The sequence below is a fragment of the Passer montanus genome, unplaced genomic scaffold (assembly GCF_014805655.1).
Source record: "Passer montanus isolate IOZ18808 unplaced genomic scaffold, ASM1480565v1 scaffold103, whole genome shotgun sequence".
Taxonomy (NCBI): Eukaryota; Metazoa; Chordata; class Aves; order Passeriformes; family Passeridae; genus Passer; species Passer montanus.
In genome coordinates this window covers 894,164-920,023 of record NW_024356838.1, presented here as the reverse complement: position 1 = coordinate 920,023, position 25,860 = coordinate 894,164, and the positions used below count along the sequence as shown (strand labels likewise).

At 37.8% G+C, this 25,860-nt stretch overlaps 1 protein-coding gene across 4 annotated transcripts in view; it reads left to right on the top strand.

Moving 5' to 3' along the window:
• The window catches only part of PLPPR5 (phospholipid phosphatase related 5), a 196,277-nt gene that overhangs the window by 122,594 nt on the left and 47,823 nt on the right, over positions 1 to 25,860 (top strand). For all 4 annotated transcript variants that reach the window (XM_039718446.1, XM_039718436.1, XM_039718466.1 and 1 more), the window contains one exon: positions 14,014 to 14,088. In XM_039718446.1, coding sequence (XP_039574380.1) covers positions 14,062 to 14,088 — 27 coding nt within the window. In that variant the 5' untranslated portion in view covers positions 14,014 to 14,061. The remainder of the gene's footprint in view (positions 1 to 14,013; positions 14,089 to 25,860) is intronic.

Here is a 25,860-nt window from a genome sequence, read left to right as displayed (position 1 = left end):
TGACAGCTGAAATGGAAAGAAATGTTGCAAATGTTGATCCACAAAATAGTTTCTTCCTTTACATAAAATGTTCCACTGAAGACAGTTGGATAAATCTCTGAAGTATTATGATTTGGTTCAGAATATTAGTTTTATAAAAATGTAGAATACTAAATAAATGTTCAGTAATATTTATCAATAAAAAATGGTAAAGCATATTTCATTTTCCAGCCACCAAAAATTCCCTTTCATAAAGCTTTTTTCTCTGAAAATAGAAAAGGAAACAGCAAATCCAGTAAATGCCTCAGTGGCCAAAGCATTTCTGCTGAAGTCCCTGATTTATATTGATATAGTGCTAGATGGCTATAATGCCCTTCTGCCTAACACAGTCCCTCACTCCAACCTAGATACTCAGAATGGGATCCAATGAGACAGTTTAAAAAAGAAGAGCTTAAACCGTCAATAAAGTGACCAAAATCAGCCAAATGAATGTACTCCTTCTGGCCAGGATTTTATTTTTGTCTGGTTAGTAGGATAACCAAACCAGATGTATAATTTCTATAGTTCTAGAATGTAATGCATCCCAGATTGCAGCAGGTGAAGTGAGAATTTTATTTGTGTCTCAGATGAATGTTAAAACAACTACTTTCCTAATTATTATTTAAAATTCCATTAGAAACCAGACCAGGATTTTATGGATGACCTCCTCTAAATAGCTGTATCACATTTGCAGAGGCACACAGTACCCCTCCTGTCCCACAGAGCAGCTATCTGCCCACTACTCACCCATTCTCCTGCCCTACTCAAATAAGCTTTATTGATTTTGTACCAAATTCATCCACTATAATCATGCTTAGGGTGTTCTTCCTATAGGATGTGACCAAATTATTGGGAAATCCCCAAATCCCTAATTCTCAAATTAAGGAAACATATGCATCTTGCTTTTGACATGGCTCTCTGGGCAGCCTATTGGCTGTGGCACATCACCCCAGTGATGACTGAGTCCTTAATGGAAATTAGCATGTGGTCTTTGGCCTGTGGTGGAAGAACCAAGCAGTTTGTAAGGCCAGAGCTGAGACCTCTGAGAAACAATTGTGCCTTTGTCATGGTCCAGGTACAGAAGGAAACAAAAGGTATTGAGAACACGAAGAGATGAAGGTATAGATAACAGCAATGGATGGAAGTACAAAGGACACAAGTTCTAGCTTCTTTTTCAAATTTACATTTATGTAGCTGTAGCTTCCTTGAGCCACATCCCTTAGCCTTATTTTCCTGGGAAAAGACTTTCAATAATGAGGCTGAGGGGTGCTAAGTATGTGTGAAATACAGGAATATGGGGTTCTAAAACAAGTGTCTTTCCTTTTAGTAAAGCCTATCGGGAAAGTATGGCTGTAAAATTTTACAAAATTTGTTTTCAACTTCCTCTTGCCCAGCACCTCCCCCAGGCTACTTCTACAATACCACAGTCTAACATGTTGGAAAGGAAACAATCTTGACAACATATTTTATTATCCAGTAAGGACAATGCAATTTTTTCTACTAGAAAAAAAAAAATTTCTAATGCGGATGTCACTGATTGTGTACTATTCATAAAATCCAAACACAAATAGGTCTTCTTATAGGAATTATAACCTTCATCTTTCTACTAGCTTTCTATTACCTATCTACCCTGAGGTTTCTTTTATGTACATTAGAAATACTTACAAAAACTCATTATTCTTGGAAATCATAATTACATGTTTGTGTGTCTTTAGATAATTTGAAAAAAGTAATTATTCCAGCTGAAATGGAGAGATGTCTTGGTAGGGATTGACTGGTAAGGAAGTAGTAAGAAACCAGCCATTGTAAGGCCACCCAGAGACAGACTCACCTGGTGGACCTGTGGTGTCAGCAGTATTTATTCCCCATCTTTTTAAATCCATCATGCCCATTCCTAACTGCTGTATACTCTGCAAAGTTTTTCTAATGTATCTATTTGAACTGCCAGGAGATCAATCCATTGCCACTTAAAATCTCATTTTGAACACCTTGGAAATATGTTTTTTAATTCACTACAAGTAACAAGCAGGTTTTCAAGACAGCTGAAGTTAGCACTTCACTGACTAGTCAGTCTGGATAGACACCAATGTAAACAATTCTAAAGACCATTTTTAAAATGTATGAATTTCATCTTAAGAAATCGTATCACCAAGTATTTGAAATTATGTACAAAAGTATGCAAAATGATACCCCCAAAGTAAAGACACAAACTTGTTCAGAAAATAGCAATATCTTGAGATTTGTCTTTCTGCACATTAAGGCCAAAAGTCCAATTCATTTCGACAGCAAAAGCAAGGTCATTAGTCCTTTCTTTCTAAGAATGACAAAAAGAAATTAAAAACTGCCCTTATCCAGAACCATTAACTTCTCTTCCAGAACCTTTCAAATATCACAATTCAAGTTGTCCTTCAAATGTCAGCACCAGATTTCAGTGTGAGGTAGTTCTATTATTACTACTGCTGCCTGCCTTGATAAAAGTCTATTCATAATACACTTTTTTTAAACATGTGCAGCAAGATGTTAATTTGTCTTTCTATCTCTTCTACTGTTTTTGTTGCAATAGCATCTGGATCTCAGGAACAGACACTATTCTAATGCTATTTAAAACAAAAATAGAAAAAAATATGACTTTCTGTGGCAGTGGGGTGCATTTGCACTCTTTTTTGCTTATCTGGCGTTTAGCATTTATTAATTTTGTTTAGGAAAGTTAGCTAGAAGCCAAGTAGAAATATAACTCATAGCTGTAGCTAAACTGAAGATGGATTGTGGCTATATCCATAGTTTTCAACTCATTGTGTGTGAAATTATGAGCCATATGCTTAATTATATAGAAGTAATTTTAGGCTGCATCCCTCTTTGCCTACAGAGTTGTTCTCCCAGAGTATGCTAAAGCTTTCAGTGGTTCATTCAAATGAATAGATGTCATTGCGTATTTTCAAGTGCTGCCATTGTCCCAGTAGTCATTGTTAGCTTGCATTGTTAGCTGCAAACCTTGTATTTTCTAGTAAGTGACTTGAGGCAAGAGCAGTTACACTGACATTTTCTGATCTCCCAACAAATACCCAGCAGGCAGTTGTGGTGATCACATAATTTTGACACTGCTCACTAGAACTGCTTTTACACACTGATTTGCCCCCTAGATTCTGCTTTATCCACAGTAGCCTTATTTCTCAAGCACCTGTCACATCTTTAACTGTGAAATGTCATTTCACTTTATTTACATTTATATCCCTTTTCTGGTGGCCAAGTTCTTTTTGATGCTGGTATCCTCATCACAACTGCTATTTCAACAAGCTTTCCCTCTAGAGGTTCTTTTCCTTTATGCTAGTACTTTTCAGGTGTTGCCTACTGTTGGTGTTTTTAAACTACTTTATCTTAAAAGTCAGATTTTAGCAGCTGTGTCATTGACTCACTTGATGATGCTACTTAATATTATCTTCTGTTCCTGCTTACAATCCCTTCTTTAAAATGTCTCTCATCAGAAAAAAGTCCTCTGTTGAGTGACCAAGCAGCCTAAACCCCGCCTTCTATGATTAGACATTGAATCACCTTGCAGTTTATTTAATACCATATTTCATGTATGTTCCTTCTCCTGGGTCTGGAAGAATCCCATTAAAGACAAGAGAAGGCAGTCTTTCCTAGCTGATAGCTCTTTGATCCTGTTCTTGATGAAACTTTGCAGTGACATTTATCAGCATGAAGTAGGATTAACGATTGCTTCTTTTCTCCCATGATAACTTTTTTTAGCTCAGGACAAGTATTTGCTCCTGCCACACCATCTTGCTTATCTCCAGATCAGCTTTGATAACTGGCTCATAGACTCTTCAATGAAAATCCTCAATCATTCACACATACCTGGTTTTTGTGTTGTAAATCTGCTTCTCCCCTTATCCTCTGTCTGCTATTTCTTTATCCCTTCTTTTGTCCTTTTCTTGTATCCTTTATGATTTTCTGCATAATGCAATTCAATGTCCTTATGATCCTGCTTATTTTCATTGCCCCTTCCTCTTATGGAGCTAGCTGCTCCTTGCTTCTTGGTGTGCCTGCCAGTTTCTGCTTTTTACTTCTCCATCTTGATAGCACAGTGAGCTGTCTTTTCTCTTATCTTGTGTTCATCTCATGAATGGCTCCTTTTCTTTTCCGTGTCTCTGTGTTTCAGATCATCATTTTCTTCAGGCATCTACAGTTCTTGAATCTTCCATGATGTGTTGTCATTTCTCCTCCTTCATGTCCTTAAATCCCTTTTAAATACTTGATTCTATGTACCCATGGCAACAGCCACTTCAGATTCTGTGACCAAAGCAAGAACTGAATTAATTCTGCAGTGCTTTTCTTGTTTACCACATCACACAAAAATGGGAGAGCTGATTTTTCTTATCTGATGACTCAACTCTCCAGTAGAACTGATGTTTAAGCCCTTTTCTTCAGAGCTGAGTGAACAACTCCCAAAGAACAAGTAATTCAGTGAAAGTAATCTTTTTTTCCCTTTTTTTTTCTAGTTACCATGAAACAGAATCTATTGGAGTTTTACAAAGAGTAAATATTGAATGGTTGAGTAGAGTGTGTTGAGCTTTGGAATATTATTCCACAAATCTTTAAAGAAGAAAGTCAGTGACGGGCACCACATAGCTGATATGGTGAGGGAGAAAATAGGACAGACCAACTTGGTTAGCAGCCATCTGTCACTCCCACAGACACTGTCTCTTGTGAATGAGTGACAACATGTGAAACAATGCAGTAGGTTCAGTCTGAGGGGATGGCTTTGCAAACCCTTGGCAAATGCCAGTAGGAAGCTGCAAGCATCCCTCAGTCAATAAGGACAGCTGCTGATAAGCTCATCACAGCACACAATGATAGAGCACGGACTAAGGTGTTAGAATTGTACAACGGTTACATGTATCATGTGCATGTTGTCAATGAGCAAATTAGCACTGAAATGCAGGAGTGGCTGTGATACATAGAAGGATGCTTAATGAAGCAGGGGTGTAGGGTATCCAGAGTTGATTGAACTAGTGAGATAGCATTCTGGTGTGGTTTCTCATGGCAATAGCACAAGGAAGAACCTGCTTATCTGATTATGCAGATTTTGAAGACTAGTTCTTTTAGCAGAAGACTCTCCTGCAAATAAGATCCATCTTGACCATCTGTTGCCAGATGGAAGTGTTCTACTTCTGAATCACTGGCTGCAATGACATATTTAGACAATGAATCTTTCATGGTTAGATTCAAAGCACAAACACATATTGAGGTTCTATTTTCTGTTTACTTGGCCTAAAGTTATAGTATGGCTATATACTCCTGTGAACATGCTGTTAGATAGTAGATAGAAAATCCAGCAGTCCACCCCCACCCTTAGTGATGTATCCCAGTTGCTTGAATAAAACGTACATAATTTATCACCAAAAAAAAGTAAAGACAACATAGGGGCCCTATTTCACTTTGATATCTGTAAATATGTTTGAGGAGTCTGAATGATTCAGTATATGTGATGGCCAGTGTAGGCAGTGTTGTGGTGTTCAGGCAGGCCCAGAATACAGCTCATCAACTCATATGCCTCAACTTACAGTTCTATACTTAAGCCTCCCTGGTGAAAACAAAATTGCATTTTTTTTTTCTATAACTTATTTTCTGTGAAATTTTGGGGGTTTTTTTTTGGTTATTTTTAGTGAACAGAGAGTTGGAGAAAATAAAGAAACACATAAGCTAACTGGGAAGTTTACAATTATGCAGTAAAATTTTAAATTATTACTGTTTTAATGAAGTATAAAGATGATTATCATGGTTAAGTTCTTTGAAGCTTAATTGTGACTTTTTGCACACATTATTATGCACAAATTAGGTTTTATGCAGAAGCTGAGAACTGTCAGTGAATTTTATTACAGCAGAAATAATGCCAGGTTTTAGTCTTAGATTAGCTGAGTCTATTTGGCCTGAAGGAAATATAATGAAAAAGTGGAATCTGAAGAAATACCATATAGAGATTTATACATGCCAGCCTCCATCAAGTTCTTCTAAATAGGAAATAATTGATAAATTATTATGCAGCAGTGTCATAGAGACTCTCATACTGCTGACATTGTGCACGACTTTGATCTTGAAAAAGAAGAATGATAGCTGCTCCCATCTGCAGTAGTATCACATCTTGTTGGCAGTACAGAACTTGCTTAGATAGTCACATGAGGAAAGTACTTAATGTATTTTAGGAATTGAAAGAAAAACAGCAGCTAAAGGCTGGGAAGAAAACCATTACAGTGTATTCATCCCAGCTCCCCAAAAACCACTATCAGAAATTTTGCAGATCAGCAGTTCAAGACAACTGGAGATGCAGCTATTCTCAAGTACAAATTACTTTTGATATACATATGATTGTGGTGACTCTATGCTGCTTCTTTGCACTTTTGCTGAACACTAGTGTAATTGACTTTTTCTGAAAAAACAAAATTGGAAATAGTGAGTTTCACAGGCTGCCATATGAACTAACTTTTAATTAATATAAGGTGGAATTGATCCTTGCCACAAAACCAATAATGTGTGATTTTTATGTCTACTCATAACTAATCAACATTACTCAAAATCTGAATATTTGGCAATTAAGAGATTAAAAAAATCAGGACAGAAATTTCAATACTGAATAAATTTAGGGAAAACACACTATGGCCTCACTCTGCTAGTTTTGGTCTAATAATACTGTTGATGAGACACAGAAAAAGTGCATTAATCAAGTGGATAAGTTTTATCAGCAGCTGTCTGACCTCTGACTCCAGATGATGACAGGCAGGTCAATGTCCATTACTGACAGTGGGCCAGCTCAACATGCACTGTTGGATGGTGGCTGTGACTGATTACTCCTGGGGCTGAGATAAGGGATGCCCAGACTGGAAAGAACAGAGAAAGTGTGCCTGGCCAGAAGGCACTTCAGTGGCTCTAAACACTCAGCTGAGTGAGCACTGAGTGAGGCAATGAGCTGTGGGACAGAAGATTCTTATCAAATGTAGGTACAATTATGGATACATCCATCAAGCCTGACTCACCCTCCGCCTCCACAGCACTCCAGCCGTGCCTGTGAGGAACTCTTGGCAGCAGTAATTCTAGTGTCATCAGCGTGTAATTAAAACAAATCCCTTGAAATGTGCATGTTTCATTTGTGAACTATTTGTTCAGAGCTTTTAGGACTAAAGACTTGGTTTCATTGGGTTTAAAACCCAACATAAATACCCCATTGTATGGCTGGTGTCATTCATACCTCCCTGGCCAGTGCTAATGCACAGAGAACTGCAGCTGATTTGGCCTTGCTTTGTAAATCCTCTCCCGACTGGAGAGCAAGCTGCAGACTAAGGCATAACATTCCATATATTTGAATATTTTGATTCTAAATCAGAGAGCAAAATGAAGACAAAAAGCCATTCCAAGATCTATATTATTCCAGACAGTTACACTGCACTAGCTATTCTAGAGAATTTCTGCAGAGATTCCCACCATCAGCTGCCTGTGTGGGAAGGTGTCTGTGTAGATGCCTTCTGAGTGGCAAGGGCTTCCTGTTATATTGGTAGAGAGTTGCTGTCACATCTGTGGTGGATGGGATTTTATGTCAGCACCAGAATTTTGCTCTTTCACTTCAATGGGCTCTTTTTTATGTAAAAAGATATAGGATTAAGATTTGCCTTGATTTCACAACTGGTGTAATTTTGTGGAATTGGTTAATCCCACATTAATTTTCCTGCTTGCAAAACAAGTGCATTCTTCCCTCATCTTAACAGAAAAATGACCTTGTTATTTCTGATACTGCAGCTTGTTGGGCAAAACTTAATCCTGTCGCTACAAACATAATCCCATGATGAATCCTCTTCTTGCTGATAACACTTTTTACTATCTGAACTCCTGTGGGAGCTTTTGATTTGGTGTTGGACAGGCTTCCACGTCCTTCTCATGTTAATCTTCAGATAATGAGTAATCTAAGAAAGAGACGGATGTAGTTTCTCTAGTTCCTAGCTTTCACCTTTCATGGTAAGAAAACTGTCACTCTATGCTGTTCCAACTGTTTTACCTTTTTTTAAAAACTAATTTTATTTAATTTCAAAACAGGTGAGCACAGTTTAGCTCTCAATATCATCACAAATGATACACCCATGAGAAGGTCAGAAAAAAATGAAGAAACAAAACATTTGTGCAACATATGTGGAAGTCACTGGGGAAAATACTCTGTTTGTGTATATTGCACTGCTTCCAATCTGCTGGTGACATTTTCACCCATATTTCATTTACCCTCAACATAGATGTTGCTGTGTGTTGGCAATGACTGATGCCTGGCAGATGTCACAGGGACCTTGTTGCCTGTGGATTAATACACTTGTGAGGTGGAAGGTTATTTCAAGGAAGTGGCAAAGAGGGTAAATGCCCTGGGCTTCAGAGGGAAAGAGCATCTGAGTTCATTACTAAGGTTCACCAGGTAGTGGCACTCCTGAATTTTCAGGTAGCAAAAGAAGCCAAGTGTGTCATTCCCTGCTCTAATCAGGGTGATTTGCAACTGTTCTCTCTCATGTGTCTCTCAGCTGATAGCACCCTATTCTGGCATATTTTGTATGTCATTGGTTTCACACTTTACTTTTGAAATACATTAAATGCTGACTCTATCTGTACGATCTTCATCCAAATTATCTTAAGTACTTCTCTCCCAGCATCATTACCATCAATATGTGCTGTGTTTCTTCTGTTTCTTTCTCCTGTTATGTATACAGAGAAAAGCTTTCTCTCCTATTGGAGAGAAATGCCTCTCATGTGTTTCTCTGGCAGATCTAAAGCCTGAAGGGATCATCATTCTTAAGTTTTTATTTTAAAATATTTTTTGTAAGAGAAAAGCTATTTGGAAATGTCACATATTTGGCTGAGAACAAACTCCCTAGCATTTTACATGAGAAGGTATAGACATTAGTATACAAAATTCCCTGTTTTATCAGTCCTATCTGCAGATGAGTTCTTTGATATTCTGTAGTTTGGTTTGATCTTCAGGTTACATTACATACCAGACTCATCTCTGTTCTGTCAGTTATTTCAAATAATGCCTTTGCTGTTCACAGAGTTAGCTTCCCACTGCTCTGTCTGTCCTCTGTCCTTACACCCTGGGATCAAAACTAATATGCATGTCAGAAAAAAGAGACTTTTAGTTACTGCAGCACCAAGCTTAAAATGCAAAGAGAAATCCTCTTGGAGAAAGAGGCATAAAAGTGTGACTATGTGGAATAATTTTATGAACTCTGTTCCTCTAAAGATTGTTTGGAATATATATTTCAGTATTTCCGCCATGAATATAGTTCAGGTTATTGCAATATTTTTGTCTGATCATTTTTTTTTCAGCCTTAACAAAGCTAAAAAATCAGCTAAGGCTGATTTTTGTGAGCTTTAGATCATGTAAGAATTCTTTCTGATACAAGAATGAACACTTCATTATCTGTAAAAGCCTGAGTAGTGTTTGAAAAAGCACCTGTCCCTGTGGATATACATGGAACTGAGGGGTAGCTGGCACACAGATAAAAATCAGAGGAGACCTTCACTAACAGCAGTTTTCATAAGTTGAGTACCAATTACTGTAAAAATTATTTTTTTTCTCACCATCATGGCATTCAGCAGGAGCAAGAGCCATGAAATGTAAGTAGTAAGTCTGAAACTCCTTGGGTTCACACAGCAATCTAATTGTTGTGTAGCTGGGTGTCAGGGCTGTGCCTTTGTGCTCACCAATCTGCCACCACTGGCTGCTGCAGAACTCTCAATCCGGTCAACTGCAGAGACAAAATCCTGCACAATTTAAACAATGAGCATTAGCTCATGAGACAAAGTGGTTGGATGAATTCTTAGCCACCTTCACAGCTAAGTGGTTGACTAATTTGCACAAGAACTATTTTGGAGGGAATTTTGGACTGTCCTGAAGGCTTCCCCAGACAGCTCTCTCTATGCCAGAACAACTTATGTTTCAATGTGTTGATTGTCATCTGGGCAGGAAATCTGGACCTTCCAGGAATTCCTCAGTTGGTTCACTTTAGAAAATTTATCAAAGTATATACAAATGCTCACTAGCCCACATTCTAAGCTTTCCTGCATTATATTCATGCAGCACATTTGCCCTCCTGACAAATAGATAGATATGATAAAAATGGGAGATTGATACAAATGGGAGATAGAACTGTCAGTAACTCAGAGGAAAGTATCAACATTCTTTATTTTTCTTTCTGTTTCTCTTCATTAAAATGTCATCATCTTCATTATACTCCATCATCTCTATGATGACTATGTCGATTTGGCATATAAAAATGATTTCTTACTGTGAAGATTTTCTTCACAGCACAGTGACCTTATTCCCTTTTTCATTGACTAATTCAATTTCTCCAGTCACATTCTCTGTTTACCTTCTCACTCCATTTTTACCACACTGGGGAGCATAAGTGCTACTGATAGCTCTAGTGTGCTTTATTTGAATTTTAGTCGATTTTTAAAAAAGTTTAGAGCATATTCAACATCTCCTGATTTATTGGTAAGCACTTTTTGATTGGTATAGGTGAGCTTCACCCATAAATGGAGACAAATGAAATAGAATATGCTATTTGTATTTCTAGATAAATCCTAAGTAGTGCCTTAGATCTGATTGGAACTTGTATAACACTGTCTTTTGCCAAAAATGCCAGAAGATGGAAAAAGGCGACCATGGATAATAGAGGTAGCAAAATAATGAGATTAGGGAATTCCATCTCAGAACTAAGGATATATGTGTTAATTTTTCTGGCTGTGGAATGCGGTATTAAATAAATCCCTTTAAGTCATATTTGAGCTATGAGCACAAGTACTTCCTCCTCTGTTTCCTAGTAAATTGGAAGTGATTAAAATCTAGGCATCTTTTTGCATTGAAAGTTGTTGAAAGTTTCCCAGAGCTCATTGCTGGTGTTACATCCTAAGAGGATGTCTCCTTGTGCATCTGAAATACCTGAGTCAGTAGATATGCCTAGAAATTGCCCATAGAATTGATTCCTAGACCCTACTCAGAACAGTTACTACTTTTTTGTAAAAATATTCTGCTGTTGTGGCCCTGGCCTTGCTGCCCAATTCCCACTCCCTTATAGGAGCTAAGAAGTGGTTGTTCAGGGGTTACAGTCATAGTAATACAGTGAGGATCTTCAGGCTACAGCTGCCAAGTGTGAAGCCCACCCTTGGCTCCCATGCTGCTGTCCTTCAGAGCTGCTGCTGCTCAGCCAAATGCCCTTGTCCAGAGCTCCTCCTGGAGGTGTGTGCTTGCTGTCTCCCCCCAAACCAGCACAGCTGTGAACATGATGCTCTAGCCTGGCAGCGAGGCAGATTGGTGAGATGTGTTCCAGGGGTAGGCTTGTCTGGAGAGGGATCCTGTAGGTTGTTGCTAGGCATGCCCCCAGAACAGCAGCTCGAGGGAGACAGGCTGCCTAATGCATACAGCGGAGTACTGCCAGAGAAAATGTTTCATAGGCTGCCTAGTAACTACTTTCATAAAAAGACTTCATATCACTAAAACAGAACTAGTTCCTCATCGAGAGATATTTATAGGGATGCTTGTAACATTTCAGCCATACTCTCACAGATGGCTTCTTGATGTCTCATTCAGGCTCACTCATCTCTCTCCAAACTCATAGCAGCAACCTCTGGAAAGGCAATCTCATGTATTATGTATGTTTCTCCTGTGTAAAGATTAGTCTAGGCTCTGACCAGTACCTACCTCAATGCTATGGAAAAAAAAGCCATCTGGGATACATCTCAGGCTCTAGAGTTCATCCCCATTTGAGTGCACTGAGAGCTTTTGACACTGGCCAACACACATCTGCAGTGCTTGCACAACATTAAGAATACATTGCTCCTTTGGTGCTATTCTGGAGAAGATGGATCTTAGTCCCTTTTTAGTCTTGAGCTAATGGCTGAATAGCTGACACATATTGGTCCTTAATTCTCAGAGCTTGTTCTCTTTTCTTCAATGTATTGTTAACACTCAATAAATAATAAATAAGGGCTGTGTTGGTGTCTCTTTAATGAACTGAGCCTATAGTCCCAATGTGCAGTAGCTGTGCATGCACATCTCCGTGTGCAGTATTAATGGTAGTATTATGTAACTGTATAATGGAGTGTCAAGGAGTCTCTGGGACTCTTGCCTGAGAGAGGATTTGAAAGGAATGTGAACAGCAGAGTTTGGCCCTGGATTCATAAAAGTGAATTGATCAACAGTAGAGCAGCATTTTCTATTTACTTGATAAATAAGTTCAGCCTCTAACAATCTGAGAGAAATTTCAAGAACATATGCCAAATTTTCTTGCTTATGAAGCACTTTTTTTTTTCATTGCTTTGGATAAACACTAGCTGAATGCAGATAATTACAGCTGTGTTTTATTGCCCCAAAGACAGGGCTAAAAATGCCCAGAGTGACAGGGTCACAGCTAAAATTCTCCCATCTCCCAGTGAGACCTGCCTGGTACATGCCTAAGTCTCACAGAATTGAGCAACCACTCTGCTTCACATTGCTACTGGCTCCCTCATGAGAGGAGGGATGCACAATGTCAGGCTCCTCCAGCCACCTTCATGAGGGGAGCAGAGCATCAGAGATGGTCAGTGCATTGCTGGCAGCCAGGCTGTACACACAGAGCATTTTGGTTTTTTGATATTGCTGGGAAGCATCTGCTTTCTCTTCTATTTAGCCTACTGACTCCTGGACTGCTGAGCCCCAAGCCCTGTGTGAAATATGCACAGGCACAGGCATGAGAGGGAGAAAGAGTCAGCTGCAGTTTATTAAAGCATCAGAGGAAGAAAAGGAATCAAAGATGAATTTGGGAGGCCATGCAATAGGGAGAGAGAAGGAGATGCAAGATGCTGAAAAATGAGAAACTGAATGAGGGAAAGGGAGTATGTGGAAAGATTAAAGAGAAACTGGAGGGAGAACACAGGGACACCAGAAGGACAGAACATAAAAAATGGGTGAGACTTAAATGAAGAACAGTGAGGGGAACAGCTGGGAAAAACAGAAGACAGCTAATGGACTATTTCAGTATCTTTTAGGAAGAGCCTAGAGGGAAGCTTTTAAAGTAGAGTTTTAAAAATTAAATAATCAGAGAAATTGTGGTTATATTGGTTATACAGGGTGTTTTTAAGGAAGAAGAGAGCAATCTAGAGGGACTACACAGCATTTAGAAGTTTTCTAATTCTTGAAGATTCTAACTTCTCCAGAGATTTTAGTCAATTGACTATATCAGTCATGGGCTGTTTGCTAATATCATTACATCCGCAGTACTTTTTCCTATAGCAGAGATTAGAAGGGAAGGTTTTTCTTTCAGGCAGTTATTGCTTTTTTTTTTTTGTTTTAAGTTTAACAACAGATCCTAATTTTCTTGCAAGGGAATAGGAAAGTTTTTGTAAGGGCAGCGTTGAGAATAAGGATTCTGTGGATCCTTAAGAACCAAAGATCCACTGTACTAAGGTTGCACAAAACAACTTCACAGCTTGGCACTTCCTTTTAGTCCTGTGTTCCTAGGCTTCTGTAGAAGCCTGATAGATTAAAATTTAAATTTGAAAATCTTTAAGCTTCAATTAATGCCTCTTCACCAAAGTCCTCTTGTTCATAATTTAAGAACATGCTTAAATTTCTTTGAAGTTAATAGAATTAGAAAAGCTCTGCCAACAAGAGATAAAGGATTTGTTTTGTTGATGTATGCAGACATATAATTAGTACAATTTTAAGTATAAATCTTAGGATATATACTATTATTTGGAACAAAAAATGGCTGTAATCTATGTAAAAAAGTAGTAAAATCTAAATTAACTTGAAGATCTTTCATACTGGAATAAAGAGTGAACATCTCTTCCCTGATGTAATGCTCACCACTCCTTATTTTGGTACAAACCCGTGTTTTACACAGGTCTTTTCTAGTTTGCTGTCAGCACATTATTACAAACAAGGCCATTTCTGAGAGATGGACACAATATCCTGTGTTTCCTTCACAGGTGAACACGATTTCGAGCAGCAGGTGTCAGCCTCAGAGAAGCCACGTGATGTTGCCGTGCTCCATATTAGCTGAGGTAGGAAAATATAGTAGATACATTGCTAAGTTCTTGGGTATATTTTTAAATGAAATAATCTCAGCAACTATCAAATGTTTGTGTTTATGGGCTGCTCTCTGCTAGCAATCACTTGTGGCAGCTGGGAACAAAATTCCTGCCCGTGTAATATTCCTTCATGAGAGGGAATGGAGTCCCTATGACTGCAATTAAATTTTAAGTGATTGTGATGTACTGAAGTGCCAGAATACAGGGAAGTGAAGTACCTCTGACCTGGACCCATAATTTTGGTGATTAAATCTTAATATCCTTTAAGTCTGCAATTATTTTCGTTCTTAAACGACTTTACATTTGAGAGTTGCATATCTTGTGGAGTCCAATAAAATATTGTTATGAAGGAGAACGTAACCTAACCATAGCCAGGTTTTACATGGTAACTCAGTTTAGAATAGTTCTGCATTTTTATGTTGGCAGAGGTTTTGTTCCTGTTTATTTTAAGCCATTTCCACATCCAAAACATTTGGATCACACAAAAAATTCCATCAACATTTTTCTTATAGTACATGCTAATTATAAAGAAAAATACTGATGGCTCTTCTCAGGTTGCCAGCTGACTTGGTATGAGGGAGCCTGAGGGAAATTATTAAGCTGTATTTTCAGCACAGTCTTTCCTGACTGGCATGTGCACACTGGTATCATTGGATTCTGTGGACTGCAGATCAAAGTGAAACCTCTTCTGATAAACATTTCTTAGGCTGAGTGAGAGTGGGGCATTTGCATTCAATTTTCTGCTCAGCCACAGACTCATGCACTGTCCTGAACACCCTCTTGGGCCTTACTGCAGAGGCAATTCAACATTGTTATCCCTGCATTTCAGGCCATCAGCTGTTCCAGGGATTTCAGTGGTGCTTGAGTGGTCACAAGTAAAACTTGAGAAGTTTTAAGATTTCCTCGTGAATCTAATTCCTAGACTCTGCATATTGGTACCCATCTCCTTACCTCATACTGCTACTGAGAAAGCAGTGTTCTTTGGTTCCTGTGGGATGCACAGATCCCTCTATACACATTTAGAGTTATCTGATAAATGGATATCATAAATTGAGGGACAATATAACTGCATGTCAAGCAGAAGTTTTTTATGGTGTAAACATTATGATTTAAATGACCTTTCCTGGTGAAATTTTCATCCTCAATGGAGTCATAGAGCCTTTTGGCCTTTTGAATTAAGGTGTTTAAGATTTTTTTTATCAGCACATTCTGGAAATTATTTCTGTGTGAATAGAAAATTGCTTCATTGTCTGGCATTATTTCTGTCACATAATTTCAGCAAGTTTTGTAACTTGGCAATTTATGCTCACCATTTTCAAGTGATGTTTGTGATCCATTGTGACACAAATCACTGCAGATCCACTGGCTTTTCTTGCTTGTGCAATGTCACACTGAGACAGCAGCAAGACTCATGGCCTCTGTGTCATCACATCTAATTAGGGAATTAGCATTAGGGGATCAAAACTCTGATGATGTCATGATGCTATTACATAAGTTTGTCATGAAATTAATTAGGGAGATCATAAAGAGCAACTAGACCTATAGATGGGGATTAGGAAATGTGATTTTTCTTTCTGAATGTTGGGGGGAATTAGTTAGCCTTGTGCCAAATCTGGCATAATTTGGAAAATCTGAATAAGAATTCTACACCCACATTTAATAAGATACCCAAGTAGAAAACAAATATATTGTAGGAGATTGTATTCTACAATCACTTGTTATTATTGCTGTTCTCTAGGATTAAAAGGTGATCCAAATGTTGCATCAGTAGTAACTAAGTGTATGGCTTTGCCAGCTTGTATTTCAAGTATTTGTTTTGCATGGAACACAGTATAAATCTGCTTTTCTGAAAGTCTGCCAGTCTTTATTGGCTTGACTATCAGAGTATTTGAACAGGTGTAAATGGGGTGCAGGATATGACTCTGGACTGTACCCAAATCCTAGCTTGCTTCTCAGGGAAGTGTGCCTGAGATGCTGCTGCTCTCCATGCCACTGATATCCTGGCTGCACGCTCTCCAGCAGTGGCTAAAGAGGGGCTTAGCCCTCAGCCAGGGCTTGGCCTGGCACTCATGGCTGGAGCTGAGCAGGGCCAGCACAGTGTGAGACAGTGAGAGCTGTATGATGGTCAGTAAGTGTTTCAGCCCAGCAAGGAAACGTGAAAGTGTTTGCTTGGCCTGGCACTCATGGCTGGAGCTGAGCAGGGCCAGCACAGTGTGGGACAGTGAAAGCTGTATGATGGTCAGTAAGTGTTCAGCCCAGCAAGGAGACGTGAAAGTGTTGGTTGGAAGTTACAGCAGGGAATAGTTACATACAGGTGAGTCAAATTCTATTGCACTCTCCTCAGAAAAATATTACATTTTCATGAGTAGCCTGCAGGTTGGGAGTGAAAAAAAGGTGGAGATCAGAGTGATTTACAGTAAAGGAATACTAGTAGTTTCTCTCTCTTGCCACAAGGCAGAAATAGGTTTTCTGCACTTCTTAGAGCTTGCTCACAAGCATAGCTCCTCTGCTAAGCAATGATGTTATTACAGGTAGATCTACTTTCTATGTTCTTGCCCTTTTTAAGAATATTTAGTAAATTTTTTTCCTAATTAAGCTCTAACCTTGTGAGAGAAATTATCTAAGCAGATGTACAAAAAAATCTTATCTTTCAGGGATAAGAAAACCAGGATCTCTGTTTGCTTGATTCTTCTTGTGATACTAAGCTTTATACCTTTCAGAATGTCAGCTTTTCTCCACTAAATAGCCTTGTAAATTACTACTCACAATATTTCTGTCCTATTTAATTCACAAATGGTAGAAAAGGTGCACCTGGGTATTCTATCTTCTGTTGCAAATTCTTTCTTTAGTCAATTCAAAGAAATGAACCTCATTTAATCTGTTGATCCTAGTGGATAGAACTAGAAGTTTATGTCTGCTTATCCAAGCTGGAGGAAAGAAAGTAATAAGTTCTGTAAGACTTTGCAAGCTCAAGCCTGAGTCTGCACATTTGGGCTATACAGAACCTGAGCTGTACAAACATCTATTATGTTCTATTGCTGTTAGGAGATTCTGCTGATTCAAGGCATCATTTATACTCTCTCTTCTCTGACTTGTGTTCTGTATCATTGAATTCTTGTGGTATGTTGTTGCATTTGTTTATTGTTTTCTTGCTAATCCCTTTAACATTAAATAAGTTCATGTAAGCATTAGATTTTGAGATTCATATCCTAAAGATATCTGTAGCATCAGAAGTTAGTTTCTCCAGCACTACCAACTGATGCAACTATTATGACAGACCATACCTTTTGATTCCAAAGGAGAGGTATTTTTCAACTTCCCTCTAACCCAAGTTTTCCCTACCTTGTAGGTTGTTATGCAAAAACTGATTTATTTGTCTTTTCTCTGAGATATTTTAACTCATGTGTTTGTAAGTGAAGTATTTTTTCTAGCATGTATGCTGAAAACAGATGTCCAGGTTGCAGCTGTGAAGCAAGCTCTCTGTCTTTTAGGGAAATTCCTGGGACAAGGCAGTTTCCTCTCTGACTGCCTGCTGGACTCAGCCTTAACTGCCCAAACCTAACAATCTCAACTTGGAACTTCTTAGTGTCACCAGGTGCAAACTTTTGCTGATCTTTAACACTTCTGCAATTTCAGGCTTAGGAATTCTCACACTAGAATAATTAAGTGTATTATTATAATCTAGCAATTTAAACTGTATTATAATTTTTTTCCCTGGATTTCACTTTTTTCTACTTGTGCCAATACGTATACTCACTGGGATCTCTAGAGAAGGTATAATTTTTTGCCTGCTGTTAACTTTTAGAAATTCCTAAACTCACCTTTTCTGAATGAAGGAATTAGAATATTACTGACTCTGACAGTGGACTGATGTCATATATATGTACCTATGAGAATACTGACTTCTGTGAATTTCACATATATCGTAAACCACATATCTAAATTTTGTGAAAAATTTATGTTAATATGCAAGGAACTTCTGAATTCTTAGCAGAGAGCAGAGTGCTTAACTACACTGACAGGCTTTGTCCTTTTTAGGGTTTTTTTGGGAGGATATGTTTTGTAGCAATACAGCAATAGCTTATTTTCATGCTTCTCAGGAGATGCTGACTGACATTTCTCTCTACCTTGGATATACACTCTGCAAAGTTCTTTATGCAGTTTACTCTCCACTGAATTGAGATTTTTTGCTGAGAATCAAGATGACTCAGACCATTTAGAGCTGATTCAATGGCAGAAGGTCAATCTTAGTTTCTCCTTTACCCTTTGGATTCTAAGGATTTATTTTCTGCCTAAGAAGGACATAATTTATAATCTCTTTCTTGTGCAATACTTCTCATCCTACAATTTTCTTCTCCTTTTTTTTCTTTCTGTTTCAAATATATAAGTAGCTTTTCAACAGCCTTAAAAACTTGCCAGTAAGCCCTCTAGCATGGGATGCTAAAACTAGTTGTGTGAATTTGTGGTGATACTGGAAAGCCAAAAGTGAGTATTTTACACAACCCATCAAAATATCCAGCCTTCAAAATATCAACTTTTCAAATTATCTACATTTGAATTTATAATTCTGAAAATATGTTTTCTTTCAATCTATAATTTTAATTTTTTTAAAATGGACCTTAAAGATATTGCACTGAAGTGAAACACTAGATATGTGAACTGGAATCTGCTTTTAGATTAATAAAGTATGGTTTCTGCTTCTACTAAGTATTTTTTGCATGCTCATTTCTTTGTGTATTTATTTCAATTCCTAGGCTTGTAATTCCCTTTAGGCGTGGAGTAAGAATTGTCTTTTTCCTCAATGTGAAGGGGCAGTACAATTCTGAAATGCTATGAAGATTTATTTCTAATATTGCCATTACATATTGTTAATTTAGTCCCATGATTTAGCCATTAAAGCTTTGCATAAAAATTTGAAAGAAAATGTAGATCCTAAAAGGAATTAAAGAAAGAATAAATATTATTAGAATAGCAGGTCTTCATAAGAGTAATAAAAATATTAACAATAATTTTAAAATATATATTTTTATTAAGTATGTTGTAAAAAAATTAATCTATTCCAAAACAATGTAGTGCTTTAAATACCATAGATAACTGTAAAATACCAGGACAGGATCAATATATACAATTTATATACAAATAAATACTAATCTTGGATGGAATTGAAGTTATATGAAGATTCACTAGAAAATAAATTAATAAATAAACTATAACTGAAAAGCCTACTCCATAGCTTCCAGTGACTGACTGTCTTTGGTTTACAGCTGCTCCTTCAATTAAAAGTAGCCCTTTGGTTCATTTTGACTCAGGGAAAATACACTTTTGACTGTCTTGCATATTTCTTAGGGCATCTGGCACAAAGGAGTTGCCTTGGGAAGTATATGAGTTTTGAACTAGGATGTGAATTGCTTAGGCATTCTTTGTCATTACATTTATCCAGGACGTTATAGAGATCATCTTACAAGACAGCTCAGTGACTGACTGTCCTCTTAACCCTATTCCACAAACAGAAAAAAAAATAAAAATCATTGATTCTTTTAAAATCTTGCTGAATTTGGTGTATCAATTGTCTCTCAAGGAGCATGGAGGGAAACTGTATGAGAGTTTCCCATTCTAGTAGATTATTCTTTTCTTTTGTGAACATAGCCAAGTTTACCAACCCAGATTCTGATCTTTGTAAAACTTATTGCCATATATTGATAAGCCTGCATTTACTGTGTTGGTCTTTTAAGGGACTTTTGGCTTGAAATTACCTTTCATGGAAGCAATTCCTCCACAATTCTTTTCAGTTGTTTATTTCTATTATTCATTTTAGAAGTGCTTTAGAATGAAAAATATGTGTGCTATAATACAGATCTGTTCTGTCACTGCTAGAAAGGAATAGCCTGCTGTTAGAAACAGAGGAGGCTCTGGTTATCTGTGCAGTATTTAACTTCCACGATCTGCAACACATTTTATTTGACAATGCCCTGAGAAATTAAACTTCCAGCCATATCTAACAGGATGATAAACATTCAAAGAGAAGAGGATTTCAACATTAATCATTCACTGAGAGCAATGCACTGAGAGACCAGGCTGATGCTGATGAAAAGCACTAACGGTGCTAATGGAAGTTTTCAATGTCTTCTACTGACAAGGCAGGCATTGGAAAGCTTCTGCTGCTTTGAAATGGATAAAGCATAGTAATTCAATAAATGTTCTTCATTTGTGGTCTTCCCAATCAATTTCTGAGCTTAACTCTCGTAAGTAACATAACATTCTAATAAACATTTGCATCTTAGCAGGCTGTTTAAGACTTGTATAACAGAGACCCAGATGTCTGAAATGTTGGGTGTGCAAGAGCTGTGTTGGTCATCCCAGGCAGTGCAGCAAGAGCCAGCTCCCCCTCTCTGCTCATCCTCCCCTGCTGGCACTGACTGACAGGGTAACCTCTACAAGAAGCAGGTACCATTTCCCCTGCTTTTCATAGTGATTCTTTTATTTATAAGAAATAGATCAAAGCTCAAAAAGGCAAGAAGAGAATGTGTCAAGGACAGTAGGATCCAAGTCAGCTATGCTCTGATGGAAACTAATTCATGAATGGTTTTTTTCTGGAATTGTCTCAAAGCCTGAAGATGTTCCCAGGCTTTTTGCTCTTCTTTGTGACTTTTTCTGCCCTAACCATGAGAAATGCAGGGAGAAGAAAATCCCTGGTCCCCAGAGATTGCACTGTTGTTTACCTTTCCTGTTGGCTCTCCCAGAAGGGAGGACCCAGTGATTTGTGTACCTATAGGACACAAACATGTAGTTGAACTTTTCTTTCTCTGGGGGATATTTTTAGTGTGCTCAGGGATAGTTTTAGACAGTGGAGTCTTTTCTAAGAACTTGTGTAGCAAAACTACTCCAATTAGTTTAAAAGCTTTATTACTTGTAGTGCTTTAAAACATCCACACTGTTGGATTTTTTGTTGAAAACTGAAATGAAAAGATTGTGCAGGGATATCTATTTGTTGCATAAAACTAGTGAGATTCAGTTACTGGTGCAGAATTAAATTGCTGTGTATAAGAGTAATGAAAAGATCTCCATCCAAGATTTTTTCTATCTTTGGGAAAGATTATATGACAAAATCTGCTCTGCATCTTCATTTACATTATCCTTGTTTCTGGAGCTGCTAGTTGCAATGTTATTGTAAATTGAGATATAAATTGGAGAGTGCATGATTTAAACCTATCTGGATGATATGCATTGTTTAAAGTTGTATATAATACAACATACCTAGCTTTCTGTAAGCTTAGTGTTGACTTGAGCTGAGTAATTAATGTCAAGGTCAGCTGGGAAAAATCTGATATTTTTCTCATTTCTATGGGTTTACTTTTCTTTTTTTTTTTTGTTTTTACTAGCTGAAAGCTTAATTGCTGTAATGGAATTAAATACTGGACACTAGGATGCCTAATAGGCTAAATAATTTGCTTAAATCCAATCTGGATGCTGTCTAGTCACTGTAGAAGCAGCATTCAGCATGTTAGGTATTGGCATTGCTATATGATAAAAATTTTAAAGCCATAAAAATTATGTATTCTAAGGTAGCTGTATCTTTTTAGCAAATGTCCACTCAATTTCCCAAAGGTTAATTTTCATGCCAGCTTAGGGAAAATAAGATCCTGCAGCCCTTATGTTCTGTTCTCAGGTCTCCTACAGATTTTAATTTCTCTAAATCAGCAGAATTCCTATAGGAAGAGGGAGAAAGACCAAACACTAATAATATTTCAATGCCTTTCTATTTCAGAGCTAGCTGTATCACATTTACAGCTTTACCACACTTCAGAGGAAATGAGCCTTATATGCCTCTAAAAATGATAGTTTCTGGCAATACGAAGAGTGTAAAAACTACATGATGCTTTAAGGGCATAGAAGAAGTCATCAGGCAGTCATAACAGAAATGATATATGAATTTTAGTTCTGGTAGATATTGTTTAATCTTTTCCTAGAATAAATCCTGAAGGCATTTAATGTCCCTTAGTTCTGTCCCAGTGATTCAGCCTTCTTCCCCCTCTATCACCTGCCAGGCCTGTGCAGAGCCAGGCAGCCTGTGCAGACTCAAACTCTCCTCACACTGTCCTGCTGCCACATTGGTCATCAGCTTTCTGCATGAGCTGTTGAGCTCATGCTTTTAATCCTTTTGCTCTGGCAGGAGCCTCCAGAATCCCCCACCTACTGCATTTTTCCCACAAGAAACCTGTAATTTCAGCTTCTGATGTTCTTGCCAACTTTGCAAATGTATCCTAAAAGCAAATTCCTTGCTCTCCACCTTTCTTTTTCTAATCATTTTTCCCCCATGATCACTTGCCTCTTCTTTCTTTTAGTACAGTCAGTACTGTAGTTAAGCTGGCCAGCTGGATGAATAAGACACTGAATGAGGAAGGATTTTCAGCAGCAGTGATAAAAGTAAAGAGTTGTGTATTGACCGAGCAAACATGTATTTTGTTACATAATAATTTGACAGTGTTCCCTGTTATATCAGTGTCAGACATATTCTAATCTAATAATTTTCTTATCCTTTAGCCTAACAATTTGTTAAACAGAATATTTTTAAATGAGAGGAGCAATCTTATGTAAGTTAATTTAGCAGGGCTTGAAAGCTTTGGTTATTAATAATTCACGGTACCAAGTTACCACAAAGAATCTTCAAAAGCTGGTTTAACTTATTTTATTATTATTATGTCTCTTTAGTGTCCAACTGTTACTTTCAGTTCAGGCTTCACTTCTGAAAGCTGCAAAGACTGTTGCCTTCTCTCAGAAGTGACTTTTTGATGCTTTAGTTACTTCCTTGCTGCCTTCATGAGTCTTTTGCTAATACTTGACAGCTTGATAGTACAGTTTTTGCCTGGAAGGTAATTATGACGAGAAATTATGATTAAATCAAAGGCATAATCTTTTAGATTATTTTTTAAGAACCAATCCTGTAACAGGTTTTATGTAGCACCTTACTGGAGCACATACATACATGTAAATATATAGACATATACACACAGAGTACTGTCTCTTTAGAAAGTGGAAAATTAAAGATATCTTTCTTGCTACTGCTTTAGGTAAGTGGATGGGCAGCTTCAACTTGTATCAATTAAGCAATTTAGAGGAAATATGATTTTATTCTTAGATATGAATTACAATAACCAAGTGAATGACAATAATTTCTGTGAACGACCATTAGAACAGATTGTAACCATTAAGATTAAAGACAGCAAATCTCTGGGTTGGAGTAAAACACATATAATTCACAGAACCTGAGAAAATTCTAGGTTCAGAGCAGGGCTGACCTCACTTTTTGGTAAGGTTCCTCAGAGCCTTGTAATGAAGTTTTGAATATATCTCCAAGGACAGAAATACATTGATAGCAGGAAAGTATCTGAATAATGATTGATGGAAAATATCTGAATAATGATTGATGTAAATTAATGCTTCCTGCAGGAATTGTTTTGTAGGAATCCAGTCATTTGGAGAAAGACACAACTTTCATTGTGAGCATGCCTATGCCTCAAAGATGTTTGTCTTTTCAGTCCTGCTCTGAGCTTAGCCTTTTAGCCAGAAAGGATAGTGTACGGGAGATATCTGCAGAAGGTGGGAGCTTTTTAAAGTGCAGAGGTATCTGTCCTGCAGGAGGCATGGAAAAGTGTGACTTTAGGAAACAAACCAGTGCAGGAAATTCCTGTGAGGTGTATCCTCAGTGGCCTGGTGATGGTGTCATTCATGGCAGAATCCCAGGCCTTACAAATGCTTTGTGTCTTTGTAGCTGACTTTTGTCACTTGGGTTTTCCCCTTTCTTGACTTTTCTGGCTTTGCTGCATCTTCATGAACAAGCTACAAAAGAAAGGGCATTTTTCAGAGGCACATGTGTGAAAACATGAATGTAACATGAATGTCTTGTGAATGGCTTGGTGTCAAATGAAATGTATGATACATATTTCTTGTATCTCCATGGATCATGAATGCAGAGGGATACATGAGGATAGCAAAGAGCAGGTCTGATGAGTATTATGAACTGGACTTAAGTATTTTTAATATTTAGATTTTTAAAAGTAATCTAAGAAAATAATCAGCACTATATCTAGTTTTCGTCAACAATTACCTGGTAGCAATGGATACTGTTTGTAATTCTGTTTGGTAAATTCTGTGAGCTTGGGGTTTTTCTTCCCTTTTCTCCACTGAAGTGCTGCTGCCGATATACCCTGAACTTGCTTTTTCTGTGCTTTTCATTGTAATTTTATGAAATAACAGATAATGTCCAACTCAGGAATGGGATTTCAGGTGTAATGCTAATGAGAAATGTCTGGTATAATTTGTAAGAACATAAGTAGTTCTACGGCACAACTGTGTGTGAGCTTAGCCAGCAGAAACAGTTACAGAGGAAGTGTGGGACTCCTGCCAGCGTGAGCCGCATACATTAAACTGCAACCAGAGCTGGAAGCACTCCGTGCCTTTGGTGCATAATTTATTATATTAGTCCATTGGTCTTTCCCTTCTGAAAGAAAGCCAATAAGTGGGTTAATTTAATCTTACATCCAGATTTGTGCTTGAAAGTGAAGTCTTGTATACCTTCCCTGTCCAGGATACAATTGCTAGGGGCAAAGCTGGGGTAAGGAAAGAGGGAACTCACTCTGCAAGTTTTACTCTGTAACTGGGGACTCATCAGAGGTGAAAGGAAGACCTCACAGCTCCATGCAGAGTCCCATGCAAAGCCACAGTCTAATTTCTATAGACACTTTCAGATGGTTTTACAGTTCCCCTCTCTAGTGCCACAAAGTATTTTATTCTCCGGTCATGGAATTAGCAAAAGATAATGACAGCAAGTATGCAGAGCTAAAAATTAGTTGTAATTCTGTTAAAGTGTGGAACTTAAAAATTAGAGGGTGGGTTCATCCAGATAGAGACCAGCAACCCTGGCCACTAAAACAGCCAGCCTGTGACAATTATCTGAGCTTTCAAGTCCTTGTCTACACAAGGACTGATTCATTGCACAAGTTTTCCTGCAAATGAACAAGGTCTGCTTCAGTTAAAACAGAATTTCATCTCCATCTCTCTGATAACTTCAGCTGTTCGTAGATCCTTGACTGATGTCATTATAGGGTCTGCAAAAACACTGCAGACTTCGAGGGTCCATTTTCTATAGGCAACTAAACTGGGGGTGAGAGCATAAGATACCCCAAAAAGGTCTTGATGAGCTCACCATTTCCTTCCTTCACACTTCTGGATTTTCAGCTTGATGAGAGCTTTATACTGACAACACAGAAACTTGAGGAGTGGGCAAACATTTACTTTCAGTGTATCCCCTTAATGGCAGTACAGAATCCTTAGTCAATAAATTATCTTAATTAGTCTGACTATTTATAATAAAAATGTACAAAGAAGAAGGCAAACTACAAAAGTGCAGAAAATTGTCATATTCAAATGAGTGAAATTAATTCAGTAATATGTAAAGAGAATTTTTGAACTGCTCTGTAGAACCTTCAGGCATTGTTGAAATGTCTGAACTAATTTTAGATTATGTACAAAATCAGCTGTATGAATACATATAGTGTCCTGCACAGGGTAGGTCTGTGTGATTTTTCTTTTTCCCCCACTTGAATACTGCACCATGAATAGGCTAGTGCTGTGTCAAACACTGTGCAATAATCTGCTATGTTAATCTTTAAAGGGATCATTAATTACCTTGGGAAATGGCTTTCTTTCATTACAAGAAATTACAAGAATTCTGGGTGAATGAGATGA